This window comes from Chironomus tepperi, unplaced genomic scaffold, assembly GCF_022539635.2.
Source record: "Chironomus tepperi strain 1889 unplaced genomic scaffold, CSIRO-AGI_Ctep_v1 contig_223, whole genome shotgun sequence".
Lineage (NCBI taxonomy): Eukaryota > Metazoa > Arthropoda > Insecta > Diptera > Chironomidae > Chironomus > Chironomus tepperi.
Window position 1 is genome coordinate 302,790 of NW_027226345.1, and position 24,936 is coordinate 327,725.

General features: G+C 30.1%; 5 protein-coding genes across 6 annotated transcripts in view; 3 read left to right on the forward strand and 2 right to left on the reverse strand.

Moving 5' to 3' along the window:
- The window catches only part of LOC139090916 (UPAR/Ly6 domain-containing protein twit-like), a 32,380-nt gene extending 14,924 nt beyond the window's left edge, over positions 1–17,456 (forward strand). The window contains exons 2-5 of one of the 2 annotated variants that reach the window (XM_070640800.1): positions 11,270–11,361; positions 11,422–11,475; positions 12,156–12,267; positions 14,399–17,456. In XM_070640800.1, the coding sequence (XP_070496901.1) occupies positions 11,270–11,361; positions 11,422–11,475; positions 12,156–12,267; positions 14,399–14,610 (470 nt within the window). In that variant the 3' untranslated portion in view covers positions 14,611–17,456. The remainder of the gene's footprint in view (positions 1–11,269; positions 11,362–11,421; positions 11,476–12,155; positions 12,268–14,398) is intronic. The other variant, XM_070640802.1, reaches the window with a different exon arrangement.
- The window catches only part of LOC139090911 (glyoxylate reductase/hydroxypyruvate reductase-like), a 44,411-nt gene extending 24,728 nt beyond the window's left edge, over positions 1–19,683 (reverse strand). The window contains exons 1-2 of the mRNA XM_070640794.1: positions 19,546–19,683; positions 17,874–17,976 (exon numbers count right to left, since the gene is read on the reverse strand). Of these exons, the coding sequence (XP_070496895.1) occupies positions 17,874–17,968 (95 nt within the window). The 5' untranslated portion in view covers positions 17,969–17,976; positions 19,546–19,683. The remainder of the gene's footprint in view (positions 1–17,873; positions 17,977–19,545) is intronic.
- LOC139090910 (innexin inx4-like) lies at positions 3,626–5,162 on the reverse strand. The gene is made up of 3 exons (XM_070640793.1): positions 4,923–5,162; positions 4,565–4,863; positions 3,626–4,509 (listed from the first exon to the last, which is right to left on the reverse strand). The coding sequence occupies exons 1-3, from the start codon at positions 5,069–5,071 to the stop codon at positions 3,821–3,823; spliced, it is 1,137 nt and encodes a 378-aa protein (XP_070496894.1). The 5' UTR covers positions 5,072–5,162; the 3' UTR covers positions 3,626–3,820.
- On the forward strand, positions 17,756–19,352 carry crok (crooked). Its single transcript, XM_070640805.1, has 2 exons — positions 17,756–17,919; positions 18,030–19,352. Exons 1-2 carry the CDS (start codon positions 17,859–17,861, stop codon positions 18,419–18,421), a joined length of 453 nt encoding a protein of 150 aa, XP_070496906.1. The 5' UTR covers positions 17,756–17,858; the 3' UTR covers positions 18,422–19,352.
- A 76-nt stretch (positions 19,684–19,759) lies between the features above and the next one.
- Positions 19,760–22,342, forward strand: LOC139090918 (UPAR/Ly6 domain-containing protein crok). The gene is made up of 3 exons (XM_070640804.1): positions 19,760–19,903; positions 19,999–20,181; positions 20,348–22,342. The coding sequence occupies exons 1-3, from the start codon at positions 19,849–19,851 to the stop codon at positions 20,566–20,568; spliced, it is 459 nt and encodes a 152-aa protein (XP_070496905.1). The 5' UTR covers positions 19,760–19,848; the 3' UTR covers positions 20,569–22,342.
- The last annotated feature ends 2,594 nt before the right edge of the window (positions 22,343–24,936 follow it).

The window sequence follows — 24,936 nt, forward strand, 5'->3', positions numbered from 1 at the left end:
CAATAGCTTATGGCTTTCAGCAATAGTTACAGAAATCATTGCAAAATCATATCTAAATTCATCAATAAATTCCAATTCAATCCTTTGTTTGATGAATTCTCACGTAATACTCAATATTTAGTAATCTATTCGTCACGGCTTAAAATGTGTAATTTATAAAATCTACGTGAAAATATTTAAATTTTATTATATCAAATACTAAAATACTTCCCGATATTTACATCTAACTCCGTGTTGTTCATCATCAAGTTCCGAGTTTCAAACTTCAAATTCCATTTGTAGAGTATCCATAAAATAGCAAATATTGCTTAATAAAATAATATTGAGAATTAATTTATGGATTATTGAACGCATTGTTTAAATATTAACACTTATGTGTTAAAAATATGCGCTAAATATAAACTAATGAAAATCTAATATTGTATTCAAATGACATGATCGATATTGATCACTTTGCTTAAATAATTAGTAAGTGCTTGAATGAATATATTCATGAGATACTAGAAATAAACAGCATTTAAGTGGGAAATACGAGATTCAAGACGTAGAATTTGTTTATTTTGATTTTGTCATTAAACAAACGTCTTATGGAAATGCCAGATGTGACTTTGTGGATGAAAACAAAGAATCAAGAGCAGAAATAATATTGATTAATTGTTGATTCTTGAGGAAATCTTTATGTTTACGGAAATTGAATATAAAAATTCCGAGAATTTTTCCAATTGCCGCGCTTCTTTTTCTCATGTTTACTTTGCCTGCATTAATATTTCAACATAAAAAAATCGTTGCTAATGCCGTTTAATAGTCCATTTTTATGATTATGAAGTTATGAATTAAGGTGTGACACACACGCTTTTTTTGTGGAACTCACTCACTCAATGCTTTACTATACGTATTTTCTTTGTTTTGTTTTCGGAATTCCATCATTCTTTTAAAGTGTGGATCATGATATGAATACTGAATAGCTCTTTTTACATTCTTTTTATGTATTTTAACACAAAAAAAATTATCAAACATTTTTAAAATTCAACCGCAAAATATGGGGTAATGGATGCTTTTGTTCCAATTATGATGAACTCAAGCGTGGTTGTTTGTTCTGATCATTTTAAGTGCAATTTATTCGCGCTGAGAATCGCATCATACCGCAAAATTTAATTTTGTTGTTTATATTAAAATTGAAAAAGAAACAAATTCAGCAACCTTGAAACTCGCTCGTCTCGTTAGTTTGTTATTTATATATTTAGAAATATTCATTAGATATGAATTAGTCATCATTCCGGTGCAATGCATTTGATGTAGTTGTCCAAATAGCACGATTAGACGAACTGCCAACTCTATACAGTGGCATGGTCCAGGCAATGTAACCAATATATATCAATGCAATGTATCTAGCCACAATTTGCGTGTCGCGGATACAAAACCCGAGTTAGTGTGACTTGAAACAGTGAAAAAGCTTCCAAATTCGACTAGACTTTCCCTGGGATCGATAGGCCGACACTCTATCTACCACCCCTCTGCTGCTTCTTTTTCGTAGCCTTATCCTAGAATCCATCAAACAAGAGTACACCCCAGTCTACCCAAACCCATTCCTAAGATGACATCACCTAAATATACCTTAGCAATTATAACAGAAATAAGCTTCATCTACTCAGTAAATTCTAAAATGTAATATTGTAATTCACAATTATAGAATAATTCAAATTTACATCCACAACAATATCTAACTGCGGTTGAGTCATCAAGAATAATTTGTTTTTAATATCTCGAGACACAGCAGCAGCAAGTCAATACAGTATGTGACAAGGTATATCTATTATAAAAAAGTTTACATTATGCAATCAAAGATATTTTCATCATCGAGCTGACATTTTTTAATAACGTAATGATATACAACTTGCGGCTTCTCTCACTCTCTTTTTCATGTATGTGAGATGTAAATTAAAAAGCTAGAGATCTCAATAACATGTCGAATCGCAAATTGTTTAAGAGTTTATTTAATAATTTATGAGACAAGATCAATTGACTTGACAGATTTATCAATAAATGTACTGAGGTGAATGAAATTATGTCAATTCATTAGCATTATCGTTACATTCTGTACTGAGTAGACATGAAAACTGTTTATTCAAAACCCAAACCTTGAGAAAAATATTTAAACTCATTTACATTGACATTATATTAATTTTAATGTTGTGCTGATGATTAATCAAACGTGATATTAATGGAAAATAGCAGATTGTTGTGATTTTTAGTAGCTGAATGTCGTTAAGCAGGTTCATGACTCGATGTGTAGAGTTCCAGGTTTCCGAGCAGTACAATGCAATGACCCGAATAAGCGTCTTGTATAGCATGACCTTCGTGCTGGTTTATCGCAAAATGCAAAGATTGAAGTATTCAATCTTAATATAGTGAATATTTTCGAAAACCTGTGAATCTTTTAATTAATAAAATTTTATAATGACGTTTTGGTTTGATGCATACCATCTTATATCCATGAACTTATGGATGATAATCTTGACATTTTAATCGGTGTTGTCATACTCTTTATATTATTTTCAAAATATTTATCACTTGTGACTTTTAGTTCTGTATTCAGAGTTTTATATATGGAAATTAGCTGATATTTGCATCTTGGAATGTATATTTACTACCAATTTACCAGTTTTTTTTTAAAGTTTTCTATACTTTCACTGATTTTCACGTGTTTTCAAAAATACCACAAAAATTTGCTTTCAGTACTAAATTTTTTTGTTCTAAAAATTCAAATATAAAAATTACGTTAATCTAGAATCTCTAAATATCTATGCGAAATGTAAACTTTGCGAGAATTTCAAAAGTAAACATGATATAATTTTGCATCATGTATGAGTTACAGACTTGTAAAATTAAAATTTTCATAAAGAATCATTGTCTGTCTCAAGCGAGCAAACGTTGACTGATTAAATGAGCAAACACATGTTTTCATACTCATCAAGCAACCTTATTTACTTTAAAAATTTCACAAGAATCTTGTACAAAAAGAAAAAGGAGCATTAAAGCACTAAAACGAGCAGCAAAACTTGAATTATTCTTAATGACTCAAAATGTGCGTATATTTCACAATTCAGCTGTTTATGTCACATGACATAGAATAACCAGTTTTAAGAGCCATTGTCAAAATTTTATGAGAACTTAACGTACAAGTAGTTTGTCTAATAAATGAATGCCATAAATCGGTACGTCATTCAATTTTTATTCGAAGAGATTCTGTACTCAAATTAGAAGTGCTCATTGAGTCTGTGAAATTGAAGATGATATTTTCAAGATACAGACATTTTCAAAGGATTTTTTTGCAGATCTAATTCAGTTTTGCTTTTTATTTAATCCCTCAATAAGTTGCTCTAATTTGATGCTTCTATATGCTAATTTTAGATTTGCGATTTTCCGGTATTTTCTTTGCCAAAAATAATATATTAATGTTTTACTAGTTGCTTTAATTAAAATGATTGATGTGTAGAGGATAAAATGTTACAAACGGTCACTTTGAATTCAAAATTTTCATAACGGCAAAATGAAATTTAAATTTTATTCCAAGATTCTAGTACTTCAAAACCGTTAAAAAATCCCTACATTCAAACAAATATCCTTACAAAAATAACCCCTGATGTACCTTTTATTAAGTTTCTTCAATTTTTAATAACAAATGTCTTATTTACCATATTTTAATTAATTTAGCATCGATATGCAATATTTATGACAACTTCTGTCATTCTTTGCAATGATAATACAAAAATAATATATCAAAAGTTAACAGAGAAGAAAAAAATATAGATTTAAAGCACTAGGCTGATTCACGCATATAAATGCTTTCATTGTCGTATTCATCAAATGAACGACTTTTCTTAGTTAACGGTGCCAAATCATTGCACAAACTTTGAAAACAGATTGGCGATAAATTATGCCGGAATATTCTCAATGTAAACCAAAGTCCCAAATCACCATTATTGCTAATATCCTTGCATTTACGGATAGTAACTTCACGTTCAAGCATACGACCGACTTGAAAAATGCGTAATTTTTGAAATGAAAAAACTATGCACAAGTAAATGAAATGAAAAATAGAGCACAGCAGTATCAAGATGAACCAAACGTAAATGATGACGAAGATCTTATCATTAATAACATTTTGAGGTAGAATGCACAAAGCATCAATAGTTTGAATACCTCCTGATGGTCCATAAGCATCAAATTTACATTTTGCTTGTATTGGAAATAGATATGCAGAATTACGATTAAATTGTGTATAGTTGGCAGCAAAAAATGATGATACAGCTGGTTGGTAAACACTGAAGAAGTCCCTGATGACGGTATTCAGTAGCAGCATATTAATAACAATGACGATAATAGTTAGGAACTCACAAAATAGATATTTCATTGCATAGTCTCGATGATACTTCAATTTAATGTCCTTAATATAAGCAACCAACTGTTTACGTTGCTTATCCCAATCATCTGTGAATACGGGAGCATCTGGAATAAATTAAATCTTAGATTGATTAAATAATTTATAAATATCCATATTTACATGTCTTATCTAGAATCTTCGACATTGTTCCTTTCTCATACATATGCCAAATAGCTCTTGGAATGAACAAGCACAATGTTTGAAATAACAATAAAGGCACAATCCATTGATAAAATCCATATGTTAAATATTTGGATTCTCCTTTATACGATGATGGTGATCCAACGCCATAACGAACTACTTCTTTTCCAATTTCCTTGTCAATTAATTTTTCATCCAGAAACACTCCATCAATCCAGCAACTTAGATCCATAGCTGCTAACCAGACTTTGTCTGATGAAAAGCATTGTATTGGATGTCTGCAATGTGATTATTATAATTACCTTTAGTTATTTTTATACTAAATACATTAACTTACCCAAAGAGATGTCTTCCACTTATTAATATTGTGAAAACGATAAACATGTTCACTGTATATTTTGTAACTAATTTGAAGATAAACGACGTTGTTCTAACACCCTTCGAATGCCATAAGGGCGAAATCTTTCGTATGATCTCGTCAAGCATCTTTATGCTTGTTATAATGTCTTTTTATCGTTTAATTAAATTATTTTCACTCTTGCACTTTCACCTTTTTTTGATAACCTTCAATTTTTTTCACTGAACGCGACGCTTTAATTTTGATTCAAAAATTAATCCGTTACAAATACTTTAATTGTGCATTTTAATTAATTACACCACAACTTACCATTCAATAGTCATTGATCACTTTAATTAATTTAAATTGGTCGGATCAGTCATCACGGAAATTAACAAAAAAAAATCATTTTTTGTTTCCATACGAAAATTACTTACCATCAAAATTTTTAATCAGAGTTATCTTTGATTATTTTTGTAACGTTTGATTTAATTTATGAGAAATCATACAGTATGAACTTTAAATCAGTGTAATTAATAACAAATTGGTTTATAAATCGGATGTAAATTGAAATTTTAATTACTTTAATAGTGACATGATTGGCTTTGGATTAAGTTCTTCCGTTATAAATTTCATTTCAATTCAAAATGTCGTAAAGTAAACAAGAAATGATCAAAGTCAACCCAATTTAGTATTTTAAAGGAACAAAATCAATAAAACGTGAGTATTTCGGAATTGTCTCTTCACAGACAAGAGAAAAACCAGCCAATCGTTCAATAAAGGTTTGGACGAATAAGCAAAAAAGGGCACTAAAGAATATTTGACAACAATGACTACATAAAAAGCTTAGCTTTTCAAAGTCATCACATATTCTCTTATGGGAGTTTCTTTGGATGATTTTTTGAAAAATTTTACCGAAGAATCGATTTTTTGGAAAATATTTACACTAAAGTGCTTCATATTATTATTTTAACTAATTCATTAGGCCAAAAACTATCATATTCTTTCAGTTGTGGATACTGAAACGCTGTATTAATTAAGTTATTTCGATTCTTCGGTCAATAACTCGATCACCAAAATCGGAATTTGCTATTTTTTTCATCCGAAGAATCGAAAAATAGACAAAACTAGAAATGCTACAGTTTAATGACTGGTACCAAATGATAAAGCATTCTTAAATCTATCATTTTATGCTCTTAGTTCTGGCCATTATTCATTAATTAAAGAGATATTTCGATTCTTCGAAAATAAATTTTGGTGATCGAGTTATTTTTGAGCTTTTTTTTCCTAATCCGTGCAGAAAAATACCAAATGAAATTTTCAAAAAAACTCAAATTTTCGTCTTTATTTAGCATTTTAATGTTAAAAAACTAATAATTTAGCAAGAATTAATGACAGATGACTGTTTAAAGTTAAATAATGCTATGAAAACATGAAATTAGGAGAAATCTTAATGAAAACATATTTTATTACTAAAATTGAAATAACCTTGGATTATAAAAGCTCTTTTTCAAAAATTCAACTCATCCAAAGAAACTCCCTTATACCTCGATCTTGAATCTCATTCTTCATGAACTTCACATTTCATACACACTTAAAGGCAGCAAAAATTCAAATAATGACACCCATGACAGTGAATATGTGATACTCTAGGGAAGTAAGCATATATTGTAGAGAAAAAAATCTCAATTCGTCGACAGCAAAAAGTCACGAGTCATTTAATCGCCTGTTAAGTCATGAGAAAATTCTGTCAGCAAATGTTTTTGTGTGTTTTGTTGTGTTGGAACTAGCAGAAATTAAAATTAAAGTAACAATTAGCTTACATAAGTAATGGATTAGATTACTAAATCAATTCAGTAGTGACTGATTAGGCAACAATAATGTAAAAATGCCTAACTACTACTCTGTATTGAAAACATAACATCCAAATCTGAAATAAAAACATCAAAAATTCAAAAATCAATTTGACATTCGCTAGTGGCAAGCGATCATGTCTACGCACATCTCCTACACGCATTTAAATGTGTTATTTTTCATTAAAAAACAGACGAAACGTTTAATGTTTCAAAATTGTAAATTGTATCCAAATTATTGAAGCCAAAAAATCATCTGCTTGAATAATGACGACATTTCACGTGTGCCAATACACAAATGAACTGCCGATGGATCGAGTAAACACATTATAAAGTCACACAGTTCTGGTCAGCATAATTTAGTCAGTTTTTTACACCTGAACATTGTTGCGTCATTTCTCGCAGTTTAAAGTTTCCATAGCGCGACTCATGGCAGCAAGATGAAAAAGGGAGTCAGTAAATAAGTGTGAATTGAAAATTTCTTTTAAAAACGACGACGAGATGAGATAATTGGCAAGAGATTCTGTAAATTTCTCTAAATTGAAATTGACTGCAATTAAGATTATGACATTGAAAATATTCTTTGTGCTATTTATAGGAACTAAAAGCAAATGTTTTTGTTATTTATGTCAATATTCACGTTTTTTGTGTCGATAATTGAATACTGTTTTTATAAGGCTGATGATGAAATGTATCAACATGTCATTAGGAACTAAAATTTTACAATTATTCCAACAAGTTCAATTTTTGAGTTATCAATTTAAAAACCGCTAAATTTTGGAATTTTGAACCTCAGTAAATTCAAATTTTGAAACTTAAAATCCGTTAAATTAAAATTTAAGTTCAAAATTTGAATTAAAAATTCCAATTGAATCTTTTCAAAGCTAAATCTATTGTTTCCTTCTATTTTAAGCATTTTACATGTCTTAATTAACTAATTTCTATCTCTTGTTACTCATACAACGTCGATCGTATCACAATATTATTCATTATTCCTCATCACACTCAGAATATCAATTATTATATTCATATGTAGCGTATTCATATTTTTTCTTAACAAAACTATTCTAAGTGCACTTAGACAATGAATGAGTTAACATTCAACAATTTACAATAATTAACAACCCGTAGATGATATCACTACACGATCATCGTATTGTAGGAAGCTAAAATGCTTTTCATGTAGAATTAAAAATTAATTTTAATAAAATAAATTGTAAATTATTTTCTAGTCGTCAGATTTGGCTTTCAGTTGTCGCAACTTGAAAATTAATTGACATACATAGCACGTTTATTGTGTTGAACATTGTAATTTTTCAAAATTACAAATAAACATTGCGCTTCTCTGTTTTGTCTATTTTACGTCACCACAAAAATTTAAATACGATCACTCGTTTTAGAAGCAAAAAGAAGACTTTTTATTGACATTCATTGAGGTTAGGTTTGATTTTCTTTTCTTTTCAACGCACTCCGCGTTCATTGACTTGATCATTTTTCTTTCATCATAGAAAATAAAGCATAGGGAAGTAATTTATTAAGATGAAATTTTCTTATTTTAAGTTGCTTTTCAATTATTTCATTAAAGAGTGTGCCTTCAATTTATGCGCATCTGTAAAGTAAATTTATTAACTTTTACTTTCAATAGTTTGAAATTTTGAAGAAAATGTTGCATTTTTGTGATACTGTAGCTTGACCAGCTTAAGTAAATAGGTTGTAAATAGGCTACTCACCTAAATCTAAAGAATCCTCAGCATTCAGTCTATTTTCATTAGTTTTACATTAAAACAAGCTGAACTACATCAATTTTAACTTACGTGTAGGTCGATACATGTCAATAAAAACATCCAAAAATTAGAAACAAATTCATCGCGTTGCCATAAACTAATTCGATTTAGAAGTGGATATATTCCTAGCAGTAAAGCGATCATCTGTGTTTTATGAACATTTTATGATTTTTTTGACTTTGATTTTCAAAAATCTTTTTTATGAGAGAAATTATTTGAGCTCCTGAAGGGCATTTGAATTAAAAATCAGTCGGCGGTCATCAAAATGAAGAGTTACATAGAATGTAAAACTGTAAAATAGTTATAACGATTCATTTTACTACTTGTTTATCGCAATAAATATTTAAAATCACCAAATCATATCATTTTTCACTTATGACTTATTTCATTAATGACGTTCGACCCTTTAACGAATATTTATATTACACACTGATGATAAATGTATTTAGATGAAAAATAGAGATATTTAAAGGAACAGTTTTATTAATGGCTTACAAGAAATGGCAATGAGATAGAGACATTCTCATTAATTTTGATGATAGTTGAAAATATTGGACGCGGCTTTGTTTTAGAAAAAGGGCTACTTTTGGGAGTGTCGAATGGTCATGGAAATATGAATAAATTATGGATTGATTTGAACTGTAGAATTTCATAATGGAATGATTTTTTTGAAGCTCTAGATTTGGAAATTTGTGATTTTTAATTGTTTTTCGAGGAAAAAAATGACGCTCAGCTTTAAAATAATTGCTTTAAGCTTTGAAAACTGTATATTCAAAGATTGATGATTAACATTGAAGCTTTGCTTCAAAATAATTACACTCAATATTCCAAAATTGACGCTTAACCTTAAAAGTCTAAAGCTTCATTTCAAAAATTAGCGCAAAACTTCAAAAATCAACGCGATACTTCAGGTTTTAAGTATTTGCAGTCTTAATCTTGTTCCATTTATTCTCACAATTTCCCATTTCAACTTTCTTTAATTTAACCACATCAGAACTAAACTTAAATAACCTCCTTAATTATTTACATCAAGTGGACATCTTATGTACACATTTAATGGGTTACATTTTGCAAAATATAATCATCTGCTTGAGTTTGTTTTTAATCTAAAAAAGTTTCTAAAAATACATAAATAAAGAAAATTTTCGAATAAGAAGACTCCACATGGAGCCATTCATATGTTTTCTTTTATTTTGGCAATAAAACGAAGAAGAACGTGGACGAAAAATTTTGTTCGTGTGCTACTAATCGATTTGTATAAGTTAGTATGTAAATTTAATTTTGATTTTTATCTGGACATGTTTGTTTTTGGATATTTGGTGAGACTTACTACGTGATCCGTTAAGAATATTCGATGGGAACTTTTTGAGGTGTGAAAATATAGTTTTAATGAATTTTGTTGATGAATGTTTGATTAGTTTAAACTGGATCATGTTTTTGAAGGTTTTATCATAATCATCCCTACTGGATCATCTTAATTCTAGAATAGTATGAAATAGGGGCGTATCCAGATAGGGGAAAAAGAGGGTTAAATGGAAGGTAAACATAATCTAGCCTGGAATTGGGGTTGCCAGCAAGACATCTAGACATGTCTTTAGAACCCGGACGAGAAGGTCGAAGATAGGAAATTGGGTATGAGGTGCTATTTGGAATTGCACGTATTGGACCTCATCCTTTATATTTCTGTAACCCTTCATATTAACTACCCTATAGTTATAATAAGACGACTCTAAGTTAGATAAGTAGAATACCCTAATAGCACCAAAAACCAGTTTTATAACTAGAACATATCGAAAAATCATTAAATTCAAATTTGTAAATGCCCATTCATATATCACACATATTAAAACTATCGACTCAAATTTACCCATAAAACCACACAATAATCAACCACTTATTATAATCATAATAAAACGGAATGATAGAGTCTATCAAAATAAGGAAATCTTACGCATATGTTTGCAGACACGCCTATATAATACCGCATAATTTGAACTTATAGTAACTTAATAATGCATTATCATTATTATCAATAATCGATTGAATATCTAATGAGGAAAAATTCACTTCCTTGAGTTCACTGGCCTGATTGATGTGTCGTGTACACTGTTGTTTATAATAAATACAGACTTATTTTTACAGTCAAGCACATGAAAACTTGCCAAAATCATATGGTGAACTTATTTATAGGTTATATCCTATAAAATTTGTAGATTTAAATATTTTCTATTAATATAAACATTAATCAAGTCTTTGAAACTTCTTGTTTATATTCATTTGAATCAACCTACACACCTTGTATCTAGTTTGTCGTTTATTAAATTTTACATATTCGAGGATTAAAGTAATCGACTCAATTAGCGATTAATTTATTTTGATATTTTATTCAAGATTATATTTTTACGTTAATAATTTAGTTGACAGAAGTCATCAATTAAAAATGTGTGAGAAGTCAAATCAAGGTTGATATTTTGAGTAGAATATGATTGATTTGTCTAAACAAGGTCTTTAAAACTTTAAATTCAAGCTAAAATAATTTTTGAATTTCAAATTTTTAACTTTAAATTTTATAAAATTGGCCAATTTTGTTCTTAAATTGAATATTTTATAGATTTTCAAACAATTCCAATTGGCTTTTATTATTTTTATTAATATTTATGAATCTGATTCTGATATTCTGAGAATTTTGACCATTTCATTTAATCCACAGCTGAAGCACTCAAATGTTGGCGATGCTCATCAGATGCCTCCACATCAGCATTTTGTGATGATCCTTTCGATCCATCAATTATAAATGATCAGGTAAAACTAATTTATTTCAATAATAATCATTAAAATTACAATTAAGTCGTGTTCCGACAGTCCATTTCCAGTAAATTAGGGGTTCATTGGCAAAGCAAAAACAATACTGATACTGTATGTAAAAGGGTTCAATATATTTTTTTTAGTTGTGATATTTAGGAATGTCTTTCTAACAAATGAATTTGGAATGATGAAAAGTTGCTCGAAATTATATAAAATATTAGTCCATAGTATGAGTGTAGATCAAAAATAATCAATAGATGTCATAACTTAGATTGCGCTTTAACTGAATTAAGATGAAAATTGTATAATATTAGTCTTCGAATTATCCAGAGATCGAATTAAACTAAATGATTTTAGTTTGTTGATGAAGTTTGGAAGGATAACTTGAGTTTGTCGCTAAAATAAGACGAATAAGGCCTAAACTCAAGATATTTACTGTATTATATGTATTTTTGAATTATAATTTTAATTTTTTCTGCTAATCTGAATTGTAATCTTCAATATTTTATCAACAATTGATGATATTTATCCTGATTAACACTAAATATTGTAAAATTGTTACAACAAAGTTCCAGACATTGAAAAGTTGAATTTTTGAAGTATTTTTGAACTTTTATCAATTAATGTCCAAATTTTCACCCAAAACATTCAAAATTCTTTCACTCATGATGAATATCCACAGAAAATGCTCAAAAATTCAATAAAATCACCTCCAACTTTTCATGTCTGGTTCATAAATCTTTTTATAAAAATAACTAATCTAATTAAATTTTTTACAATCACCAAAACAGCAACGTCGATGGGCATATGTAGATTGTAGTTTCCCAGCAACAGGCCAATCACCATATGGTCAATATGGATCTTCATCATCCCGTCCAGTTTGTAAAAAGATGAAGCAATTAAGTGAGTATATATTTGATTTGCAGATTTGAGTGATTTGAGTGACTTAAATTTGAAGTATTCTTCAAGATCTAAAAGTATTACTTAATCTATTACTTAATAGCAACCCAATAACCTACAAATTCAAATGAATCATGTGAAAAATATTAAAAAATGCAGAAAAATTCTTCAATTTATTTTAATCGATGATAAATTAAGGTTTAGCAAATATTTGTCATACTGAAGGAAGAGTTTAATTGACCTCACAATTTTGACCTTTTTCAGTTTCATTCATAAAACGATTTAGACAAATAAATGGCTTTGTATTCTTGTTTACTATAGACTATACAAGTCTTGACAATCAAGAAATTTATAATTTTTAATTTATTCAATTTTCCAAGCTTATTTTTATGTGAATCATGAAGGCAAGAAAGGCATGAATTGAATATTAATGAGAATGGGAAAGGACAAAACCGTGAAAATCTTGGACGGAAAATTTTTAAATTAATTACGATGAGAAATTTTCCATCCTTAATTTATTAACAAACTGCACTTAATGAGCCTTGTTAATTTTATCTTTATAGACATTTTTCATGAGTCATGCTGTTTTCATCACTGTTTTTGTAGATTATATCATATACTCATGTAATGAGCAAGACATAATGATTCTATTGTTCTTAAAAAAAAGTTCTCAATTATTAGTAGAAATGAATTAAAAATTTCCAGCGTATAGCAAGGTCAAATTTAGAGAAAACCTTGTATGAATAACTAGTCACATGTTAGACATTTTTTGGCGGAAAAACTGGAATTTTCTAGATTTCCGCTGACCTTAATAGTTTTTTGTTCTGGAAATAATCTCTCCATGCTTTGCAATGGAGCTTATAGGGCTCCCTCAAACCTTTCTTAGTACCGCCAATTTTAAGAAACTTCTATCCACTTGGTGTAGCATAGCAATCGAAGCCACCTCTATTCTTACGGCTGCTAAATAGAGGCGCTTCAGTACAATGCAAATTAAAACCGGCTCTATCCATATGGATGTCAAATAGAGACAACATTTTCTATTTGATAGTCACATGAACAGAGGCAGCTTTTAGTTAACAAAAGAGCATTGACGGAGCATTAAAAATTTCTTCTACAACAGTTGTGGTTTCGTCCACGGCTTACCACCAATTAAGAGTTCCAAATACCGAGTCCGAGACTTCCCGGGCAGTTTCGGTCTTGGTCTCGAGAAGCCTTACCATCAAGGTGTGTCGCGAAAAAAATAAAAAGTTAAACATTACTGGTCTAGATTAACCAAAAGTTGAGCCAGGATCGAACCCAAATTCGGTAGTCCGACGCTCTTACCACTTTTATTTTTTTGCTGCCTTATCAACATTATCCTATCTAACTCAGAGAACCAACACTATCATCAATTTCCCCCTACCATAACTTGCATTAAAAACTATAAATTGATCGATGTAAAAAATGCAATCAAGCAATCAGTTACATAAAAATGAATTGATTAAATATCAATAGATAATTGAAGAAATATTATGAAATGAAAGAATTTTGATTGAAATCAATTCTGTTCTTGTTTCATTTGATCTAGTGATGAGAATGATTTAATAAAAAAATGTGTTATAAATTTCTCAGGCTTTCAACTGACATCAGAATAGATATTTTATTATTCTAGAAATTTTTTCAACACTTAATTACGGCATTTCTTTAATTATAGCTCTTTTTCACACAGTGCTCCTCGAATGCAATAGCTTAATAACATATAATTAAAGACTTAATCGTGATTTAATATTTTAAATATATTCATCTGATTTTTCATGCATTTTATGAAATGATTCTGCGGAAAATTGACTTGTCTGTCATTGATATAAGTGGACATGATGAAGATTATAGTATATGATAGGTTGTCTGTTTACTTTTTGATTGATATTGATGGATTTTGTAAATTTCTAATAGTCAATAATGATGTTGTTTAGTTTCCCATCAGCAATCATGCGATAAGTTGCTTAATCTGGCATTTTCCTGCCAAAACCTGAATTTTTATTCAAAAATTCACACCGATTAACTCTTAAAGTAAACAAAACAAGTCACTCAACTCTAAAAACGACTAAAATTCCAATAATTAACCTCAAAATCCCAATTCTTTCTATTCCCACAGTTAACGATAAGGTTGTCATCTCACGATCCTGTTCCTGGGAAGACATTAATGCTCCACCAGATAGTTGTATGAGAACAACAACACCATCATATATTAAAACAGAATTTTGTGAAACATGCGGTCATGATGGATGTAATAGTGCAACAAAATTCACTGCCGCAACAGTGCTTGCCCTTATACCAGCAATTTTCGCTTTCATCTTAGCTTTATAAATATTTTGTAATGAAAAAAAAATTAAAAAATATTAAAAAATTGTAAAATAAAGTGAGGAAAATAGTCTGTATTTTCTTCTCTTTAATTTCTTCTTCTTGTTTTCCTTGCTGTCAAGTTTTTTGGCGTGATGATGAGGAACAAAAAAAAATTTGTGAAAAATGATGAAGATTGTTGCTAAGTAAAAGACAACGTTTTTAGGCGAAAATCGATAAAAAAAATTTCTCTTTCAATAAACTTTGACAAAGATAAAAAATTAAAAAAATATTGTGAAATTTTCCGGGTGGGGGGAAATCTTTTTGGATATTTTTGAAGAAATTTTAAATTCTTTTGACATTTTTTTGAATTTTTTAAAACTTGATTTCAAATCTTAAATGTTTCAAATTTTGATTTTAAGTTTTAAATTTTTTAAATTTTTGAATTTTGATTTCAAATCTTAAATTTTCCAAATTTTGATTTCAAATCTTAAATCTTTTAATTTTTGATTTCAAATCTTCAATTTTTCAAATTTTGATTTCAAATCTTAAATTTTTTAAATTTTGACTTCAAATCTTAATTTTTCAAATTTTGAATTCAAATATTGAATTTTTCAAATTTTGATTTCAAATCTTTAACTTTTCAAATTTTGATTTCAAATTTTCAAAAGAAAATTCCAAACAATTTCCCCCTAAAATGAAAATTTTCTTAAATTTACGAAAAAAAAAAAATCTCTTTACACCATAAAAATTTCTATTTAATTCAAAATCTATACTTTAATGACATACAATAATAATAATAATAATCTTAATGAAACTCACACAGATGCCTTTTTTAAAAATAACAGGAAATTTATAATTATAATTCAAAGTGCAAGAAGTCATGTAAGAAAGTTTTAATATATTTAAGAAATATGAAAAAATTTATAACTTATGCTATAGCAGATTGATGTAATTTTAACGAAACTTTTCTTTCCTTTTTTCGAAAAAACTTTAAAGTCGAAGTTGGGAGTTGCAGGAAAAAATTTTCACTCCCATTTGTGTGCATAAAGAAAACTTTTTGTAAACTTCCATGAACTACTGCTTAATGTCTGAATAAAACAAAAAATTAGGTAAAAAGTTTGAGTGTTTTGAAGTGAATCTCAATAATTGATGGGTATTGTTAGAGGTTATGATGTCTTATAGGGCTCTGGATTAGGGGTAGACATGCCAATTGTAAGAATTTTGAATATATTTGATGAAAATTTGAAAATAAATCAATGAAAATTCTAAAACAAATCAAAAATTTCCCTCCAACCCTCTCAAGTATAAATTCAAAATTAAATCCAAAACTAATCACATTTCAAATTGTTCTAACTATAAATAAGGATAAATTTCTGGCATAGGATAAATCAGAACTCTTAGTCGACTCAGATTTTGTATGGAAAAGTCTAGTCTATTCCATAAATTATTCAAGTCGACTTCGAGTTCTGTATTAAATTTATTAAAAATTAGTATTTTAAAATCGTCCCTTTTTCATTTAATATTAAAATGTTCTTAATTGTAGAACTTGATTGCACATTGTCGCGGAATTAAATCCTTTAAAAATCGAAATTAGCATAAAAATCTCAGTAATAAATCATATCTGTTGATGAATTTAAGCATATAAAGTGTGAAAATGCTTTAATTTTTCAATAAATTCAGCACACAGCAAAAGCTATCAAACCAAAAGTGTAAAATGCTTCTCCAAAATCAAATCAACGAATCAGATTATAATAAAATTGCACATAATTAACGCAACACAGAGAATAATAGTTATTAGTAAGCATAATAGTAATCAAGGTGCTTCAACTCTTTGACATTTGAACCTGGCATGTCAAGAATTTTGTGGAATTTGAATTCTCAAAAACATCGGTCAATCCACCCAATTATTGGATTGTTTAATTGTAATTCTTAAATTCATAATTTTAATTGGATGTTACATGGGTCAAGAACATTGAATAATTGATTAACATCAGGGAATAGAGTCATTTTGAGAGTTGAAAAGCCTCAGTGGCACATGAGACATGAAACAGGCAATCAGTCACTGAAAGTGTCAAAAACATCGTTCATTTATGATTTACGTTTCGGAAAATTATGAGTTTTTAGACACTTCTCGCTCTTAGCTCCTTGTTGCAAAATGCTCATACAATTCTTCTTTTATTTATGCTGTTACAAAATTGTAGACTTTTCCAACTTCCGGAAAATCGAACGTATTTAATGTAAACAACAAACGTAAAGTGAAGGATCCCATAGAACAGTCGTGAATTCGATCAAAATAGCACAAGTCGGTTATTAGATTATAATTAGGTGCAAAATCGGTGTGACTTTAGTCTCAAAATGTCACGTTTAGCTGAGATTTGTTCCGAATCCGGCACCAATTCAGAGTCACACTTAGCTGTGGCCGAATCATTGATCGATTAACCGATTTGTGCTATTCGGACTTGTTGTACACTTCATGACCAGTATCAAAATGTTCAAAATTCAAATCAAGTTGAAGCATCTAGATATAAACCTTAATATTAATTTTGTCAGCTATCCAAATGATTCACCGATACATCAAACAAATCAAATAAATTATAAATCTATGAAATACCACGTGCTGCATTAAAAATTTCCAATTCCCACCCCCAAAAATCAAAATATGAAAAAACAAATTTTTAACTTCCTTTCCTTTTTGTAAATAAATCAAATCGATGAAAAAAAAAGATGGTGAAAACAATCAGTGAAACATTTGACGTCATTAAGCATTAATTTTAATTTATTGTAAAGAAAAATAAATGAAAATAAAAAATACGAAAAAAATCTTGCTTAATTGGATTAAAGAACTAAATAAAGAATTGAACAAAACAGAAGATTTATGAATTTTAATTGAAATAAATTAGGTAATTTGATATTTTCAGCATAAGTGGACATATTGAGATTTTATTCATCAAATTTAATAAAAGAAAGTCTTGAATTACAAAATTAGTTCTATTGTTAAGGGTCAGAACAACTGTTGCAGACAATTTTCATTAAAAATTCAATTTTGACCGTTAAAAAAGCTCAAAAATTCAAATTTAAAAAGCTTTCTTCGTTTCATTGTGTGGGTGAAATATTCGAAATTACCGAGATGACCAAATTCCACCAACACAATTGAATATTATTATTATTTTTCGAAAATATAGGTGTGACAGATCAGTGCATATAATTTAAATTATTTTAAGGAACGCATCTTCAATTCATCCGTCCGCAATACCTTAAAGTGCCTTAAAATTATGAATAAGACTCACCTTGTTATTGTTGCCGTAATATTACTTGTATTTGCAGCACAAACAGGTAAAAATAAATTTTGTTTATTGACACTTGTTAAAATTCTTCCAAGCATTAAAAGAACTGGAATTTTAAGGAACAAAAATGCAATTAAATTAAAATATTTGAAATTTCAGTATTATCAATAAAATGTTGGGAATGCCGTAGTGATTCGGATCCAAAATGTGCCGATCCATTTGACAACAGCACACTATCGATCACCGATTGTCGACAAGTGGAACCAAAGGAACATTTACCAGGTGTAAGAGCAACAATGTGTAGAAAAATTCGTCAAAAGGTTCATGGTGAATGGAGATATTTCCGATCATGTGCATGGATGGGTGAGCCAGGTATTGAAGGAGATGAAAGATTTTGCCTCATGAGGACAGGAACATACAATATTTTTATGGAATACTGTACATGTAATAGCAAGGATGGATGCAATAGTGCTGGTATTGTTAACGGAAAGTTCATTTATGTTGCAGTCATGCTGATATTCTCACTTATAGCTCGTAGAGTATTTGTTTAGATTTATTGAGGAAGTTTAGAATAATTTTTAGTGCCTTTAGATTAAGCATTGGGGTTGAAGTCATTCTAGAGTATTTTTATCGTGAGAATTTCAAGTGATTCTACCTCTTAAAGTACATTCCAAAGTATCAATGGCTATAGTATCCTATAATTAACAAATTTTTGATTAAGTAAGCTTCTTCAGCTTCCATCAAATTTAGTAGCATTGAAAATTATCGAAAATGAAAGTATTCGTGAAGGATTCAACCCCAAAGAAGTAAATTCCAACATTCTACTCACAATCAATAGTATAGAATAAGATTAGGTCTACTTAACATTGACATATGTTGACAATGAGTCTCAAACTATCCGTCCAGGATCATACATAATTTTTTATTTTTGTATATTTGAATGATAAGATAAAGAAGGGGTTCAGGCAAGAATGGTAGGCCTGCAATTTAAATGTACAGGGCTGCAGCTTTCAACTAATAGCTCGTCTAAGGCTGCAGGCTGGAGCTTTTTGTCCCTGAATGGACAAAAAACCGTTAGAATTAATAATTAACTAGACATTCCCGAGAGACACAAATGAAGAAGGCTCTGAAAAGGAGCTATTAAGAATCCACTTTTTTAATGATACCAAATAGCATCCATATGGCTGCCACACATAAGCGGCTTCTAAATGGCTGCCAAACTTAACCGGCTTCCATATGGCAGCCAAACTTAAGCCGGTTTCAATTTGGTATTGATAAAAGAGGTTTAACGGAGCCTTCATCAATATTGTCGCTCAAAATTGACTTTCCTTTAACTAGTTTTTACGTATTTTTGTCCCTTGGGGTCTGCAGGCCTACTGTTCTGTTCGAACCCTAAGAAAATGTTTTCCAAAGTATCTGAACGAAAAGTAGAAGTTTTAAGGATTTTTTTGATAAATAAAAAATTTAATATTTTTAACTAGATGACAATGCACAATTTCATTCAATTTTTCAGCCCTTGGAACTCCATTAAGTCCTTGACTTAAAATCTATTTTCTTTGCAATTTTCATTCAGTAGTGATCTAAAAATAATCATCATAATTTGCACGACAAATACGGCATTCCCATCGTCCGACAGTCTGATGACTTTCTCAATTATATATCCATCAGTACTTACCTTAAAGGAATTAAACAATTTTATTGGAAATTGTCGTTATTTTTCTAATTAGAATACACCGAAATGCACAATTCGACCAACAAGTGTACTTGAGATGTCTCCTATTGGATTTATTACACAGACTTGAGGGTAAACAAATGGAACTGCAAATGAGATGAAATAAGAATTTTATGAACACATCCACAACGACTTTTCGAAATTCGAATATTGAGCTTTTTCGAAGTATTTACAATAATCTCTAGTTTATTTTATGTTTTATGTTTAATTTTTAAGTGATATTGTCGTCTAATAATTAATATCAATATGGATAACAAGTGCCTTTTAGTAGCTTTCATATTTTCAATATCAATCTCATCAGGTAAGGCTTCATGTGCTTCAAAAAAACAAAAGATTCATAATTACAGCAACTTCGACCACTCCCAATAACAACAAATTCATTAATTCCATTTCCAGTATTCTCAATTCGATGTTATCAGTGCTCATCACAAACAGATCCAAAAGGTGTCGACAATTGCGGTGCTTACGAAAGATTTAATAAGACACAAAATATACCAATTGAATGTAACAGTGATGAGTCACATATGCCTGGATCTTTCTGCATGAAGGTTGTGCAGCAGGGTCCTCGTGGATTTATTTGTGAGTATAATGTGTGTCAAGATTAGATGATGTTTGGTTTGAAGTAAGGCATGCAATATTAGCAAATGCTAAGATCCATGACCATGATCTCTAACATCCAGCAGTTCTCAATCCTCAAATATTAATAATTTATCAATATCTAATCCAAATTTCTTCACATTTCCAGGGGACGGACGATGGCGTCAAGTAATAAGACGATGTGCATCAGTCGCCGACACAGGAGTAACAGGTGTATGTAATTGGGGAGTCTATGAGAACGGTGTGTACTGGGAGGAATGTTATTGCGCAGAGGATTCGTGCAATCATGCGCTCAATCTAAAGACATCAATTAAACTTGTCACGAGTACCTTGTTACTTATGCTAATAATGAAATTCCTTCAGTCATAAACTTTTAATTCTCTTCGCATCATTAATTGACTCAATCATTCTATTCATTCCGTCGTTATCGCCATTATACTTTAAATGTTGAAAGCTACTAACAACAAAACAAGAGGAATTGATTGTGAATCTCAAAGTGTACATTCCAAAAGAAAATTTTATTTTGAATTACAGTATAAGTTTAAGTTTATGTTGTTTTGTATAGATGCTCAGAGAATTTTGAGGTTTTTATGTGCAGCTGTAGGATTATTTAATGGAATAAGACACAATTCATGTTATTACAAAAGAAGACATTCTAGATTTATTGGATAAGAAGTCTTTGGAGCTATAAAGAAATTGCATAATTGGATTTAGCAACAGTAAAATAGATGAATATTATAAAAGGTCATGGCCTTGACCGTAAGTTTTCTTAGAATGTGACACAATATCCTACACATAAACAGGGAGATTATGTGTTGCTAAAGGCAAATGAGATATTTTCTGATGGAGTTTCAATATTGGATCTGAAGACTTACTAATGAAATGGTGATTCTAAGAATCTGAAGTTATTAAATTTGCTATGCACAATGAATCCTTGCCGATGGAATTGTTCATGGAAGTGGAAACCGAGGTTTTGAGTAATAAATGGATCTTCAAGTAGGAGATTCCTTAACGACGACGTAGGCTGTACATGCATAATCAACCCGTGCGGCACAATACGTCAAACCGCATTTACCTCTGTAAAAATGGGTCAACATCAGCCAACATAGTGAAACTGAGCTTCAGAGCTTTTCGTCTTCAGTTCTAAGAATACTGTCTTAATTAGATACTTCGCTGGACATACCGCGAATACACAAACCGAGTTGATGTGACTAAAAACAACGAAAAGGCACCCGAATCCGATTAGGTTTTCCCTGGGATCGAGCCCGGGTTGTCCAGGGGGTCCGAGCCAGGAGGCCAAAACTCTAACCATTATGCCACTGCTGCTTTTTCGCTGACTAAGAAAATAATAGTGATTCAAGTGTGCCTGGAGTATGTCGGCATGATATCGCAAATCGAAACAAAATCTTTGCTCTAAATTAGTCAAAATCTCAACAAATTTCGTCAATCAAATCTCGAATTTCGTCAATACTTCCTTGTCTATCCATGAAAATCACCATCCAAAGAGACATAACTCAGCATCTCTGCACAAAAGAAAAGCACATAACAAGATCATCGTTGGTTTGTTTCTAAACCATCACGTCCAATATTCATCAATTTCATCCGCAATACAACGAAGAACTATGTCTGTTCCATTCACAACAAACAATTTGATATGAGATTACTTACTTCAGAATTCAATCTTCCAGTTATTTAACACCATAGAAACATCCATGACCTTTTTTTCCTTCAAAACTTCATTTACTATTACGTGAGTGAAAGGAAACAAACCCAAAGCAAGCATTCTCTGAGTATAGATTAGCACTTAGTTCTTTTATTCGATTCTCATAAATAAATTCGACTCCGTCCAAAAATGTGTAAAGCAGAGTTGCAAAAATGGCACTTGTGACAGGCAAAAAACCGTACAAATTCTTGGTAATTTGTATGGTTTTTCTTACAAATCCATACAAATTATCAAGAAATTGTACGGTTTTTACCTGTCCTTAAATTATTTCTTGATAATTTGTATAGTTTTGAAAGAAAAATTACACAAATAATCAAGAAATTGTACGGTTTCCGTCTGTCACAGATGCCTGTTTTCCAACTCTGGTGTAAAGCAATTGAAATAAATGAAAAACTTTTTTTATTTTACAGTCAAGATAAATATTTTTGTTTTTATTCTTCTAAATAGAGCTTTTTTATCCATTTCATAACTTTTTCATGTCATTTTAGAAGTTGTTAACGTTTTTTTTTATTTTATTTTTTTGCTTTGAGCTAAATCTAATAAGCTGTTTTTGTCTATCTCCATCATCCAAAGGGGAAAAAAATATTTTTGTTATAATTTTTTTCTTATTTTTTTTTGTGTTATTTTCTGTATCATCACAATTTTACTTCCATCATGTCAAGTCATAACATTTAATAGTTTATAATTTTTTTGAGAAATAAAAAAGAAAGAGGAAAAGGAATTAAATTAAATTTTTATGATATTCACACTTGCTGATAATGTTACTTGCTTCCTTCCTACTTCTTTCTTTTATTGTTTCGAGAACATATCCGAGCGGTACATGGGGAATGTTGGGATTGTTGATTGAGGTTTTTGTGTAATTTTAGGTTGAAAGTAAGTGAATTGAGTTGTATTTTGAATTTAGGGTGGATTTACTTCTGTTAAAGCATATGTATTCCTCTGATCTACCCCAACCTACACTATACTCAATGATTATCTATTTAGAAGTTTCTAGATCCTTCAAAATGCCATTTTAACCTCAAAAAGTAACAAAATCGCCAATTTTACCTCAATTTTAGATCAAAATTCAGCAATTTTGTACTTAATGGTGCAATTCGATTGATTTTAGGATGATTGTACCTCTTCTTCATATATAGTCTACTCTAATCTTACTCCTATTTCAAGATTGTCCATCCAAAAGTGTCTCTTAAGTCAGTTCACCTCCCAAAAAGTAACAAAATCGCCAATTTTAAATCTAATTTTACCCAAAATCTAGCAATTTTGCACTTAATGTTGAACTTTATGGTGGATGCAACTCTATTTTACCACTATTCTACCCTAACCTACAATATATTTAATGATTATCCATCCTGAAGCTCCTAACTCCTTCAAAATGCCGGTCCAACCTCAAAAAAGTTACAAAATCGCCAATTTTACTCGAAAACCAGCAATTTTGTACTTAATGGTGAATTTATTTATCAATTTAAAGACATAACCTCTAACATGATTATTTCACTGACTTTAGGGTGGATGTAACTCTGTTTTTCCTCTAATCTACCCTAACCTATATTCTTTTTCAAGGTTATCCATTCAAAAAAATCACTAAAGTCAGTATATCTTACAAAAAGTACAAAATCGCTAATTTTACCTCAATTTTTGCCCAAAATCCAGCAATTTTGTACTTAATGATCAACTCACCCCTAACTCAAAGACATGATTAATTCACTGAAAGTTCAACCATAATTTACCATCGTCTTGCATGCGAAACCCCACAAACTGAAGCAGAAATATTATTCCCAAATGTGCCACTCGGAATTAACTTTGAAAGCTTATTTAAACTTTCTCCTTTCTATATCTTTCTCTTCTACTTCCTTACTTCACGTGTACGATCAACTTAATAATGAGTTTTTTTCTCGTTTGCTTTTGCTGCCTTCATGCGAATACAATTGTGTATTTCAAAACAGATAAAAGTGTGAATCAAAGATATCAAGACATGTTCTATCTGATAATTCTTAATTGAAAATTGATGAGAGTCTCTAATGATACATGATATAAATTACTTTAATGCTTTAAGCTATAACAACAAGAGCTTTATTATTTCCGACCGTGTAAAACGTGTAAATTTCCTTCATTTTCGTTTTTAATGCTCATTCTGTGACTGCAGGTGGGTGTCATTGTGAACAATTGATTGAAATTGAGACAGCCTTGAGGTTCTCTCCTCAATTTCTTGTCGTTGAACTTTAAAAAATTTTTGAATTAATAAATGATTTTCATGCCTACACACTCCTCCATTCCCAATTTCAAATTTATGAGCACTTCCCCTCCGGAAGAGTCATCAGTCTAAATCTGCCATCGACTTGACAACAGTAACGATGTTATTCACGTTAAAGCATATTTAAACACAATCACTGACATTGAAATGAATCAAAAACTCATTTTTATGAGGATAAGATCTCTTCTTTCAGTTCCTTACCACAAAAAGTGTCTGACATGAGTATGACATTTTTGTGGGAATCAGAGTTGCAAAAGAGTCACATGGAACGGGGAAAAACTATACAATTTCTTGATAATTTGTAAGAAAAACCATATAAATTATTGAGAATTTGCACGGTTTTTGCCTGTCACAGGTGCCTGTTTTGCTATTGGAACAGACAAAAACCATACAATTTCTCGATAATTTGTATGGATTTGTAAGAAAAACCATACAAATTATCAAGAATTTGTACTGATTTTGCCTGTCGCAGGTGCCTATTTTGCAACTCTGGTGTGAACTTTGCCACGTGTTTTAGTTCGTGTGAAATGAGAAATGTTAAATTTTCATTGTGTATATAGGCAGACAGAAATCACAAGAGATGAACTTCTCATCTTGATTCTCACATTTCAAATAATCTTGATATCCATTTTATTTTATTTGATATTTTTCAAATACATACACGCGTGTGTGTCACGGAATGAAGAGGAAAAAATTGGGATATTTACATTTTATTTACGAAAAGAAAAAATATGAAGTTAAATATTCTTTTGCTGTGCAAATA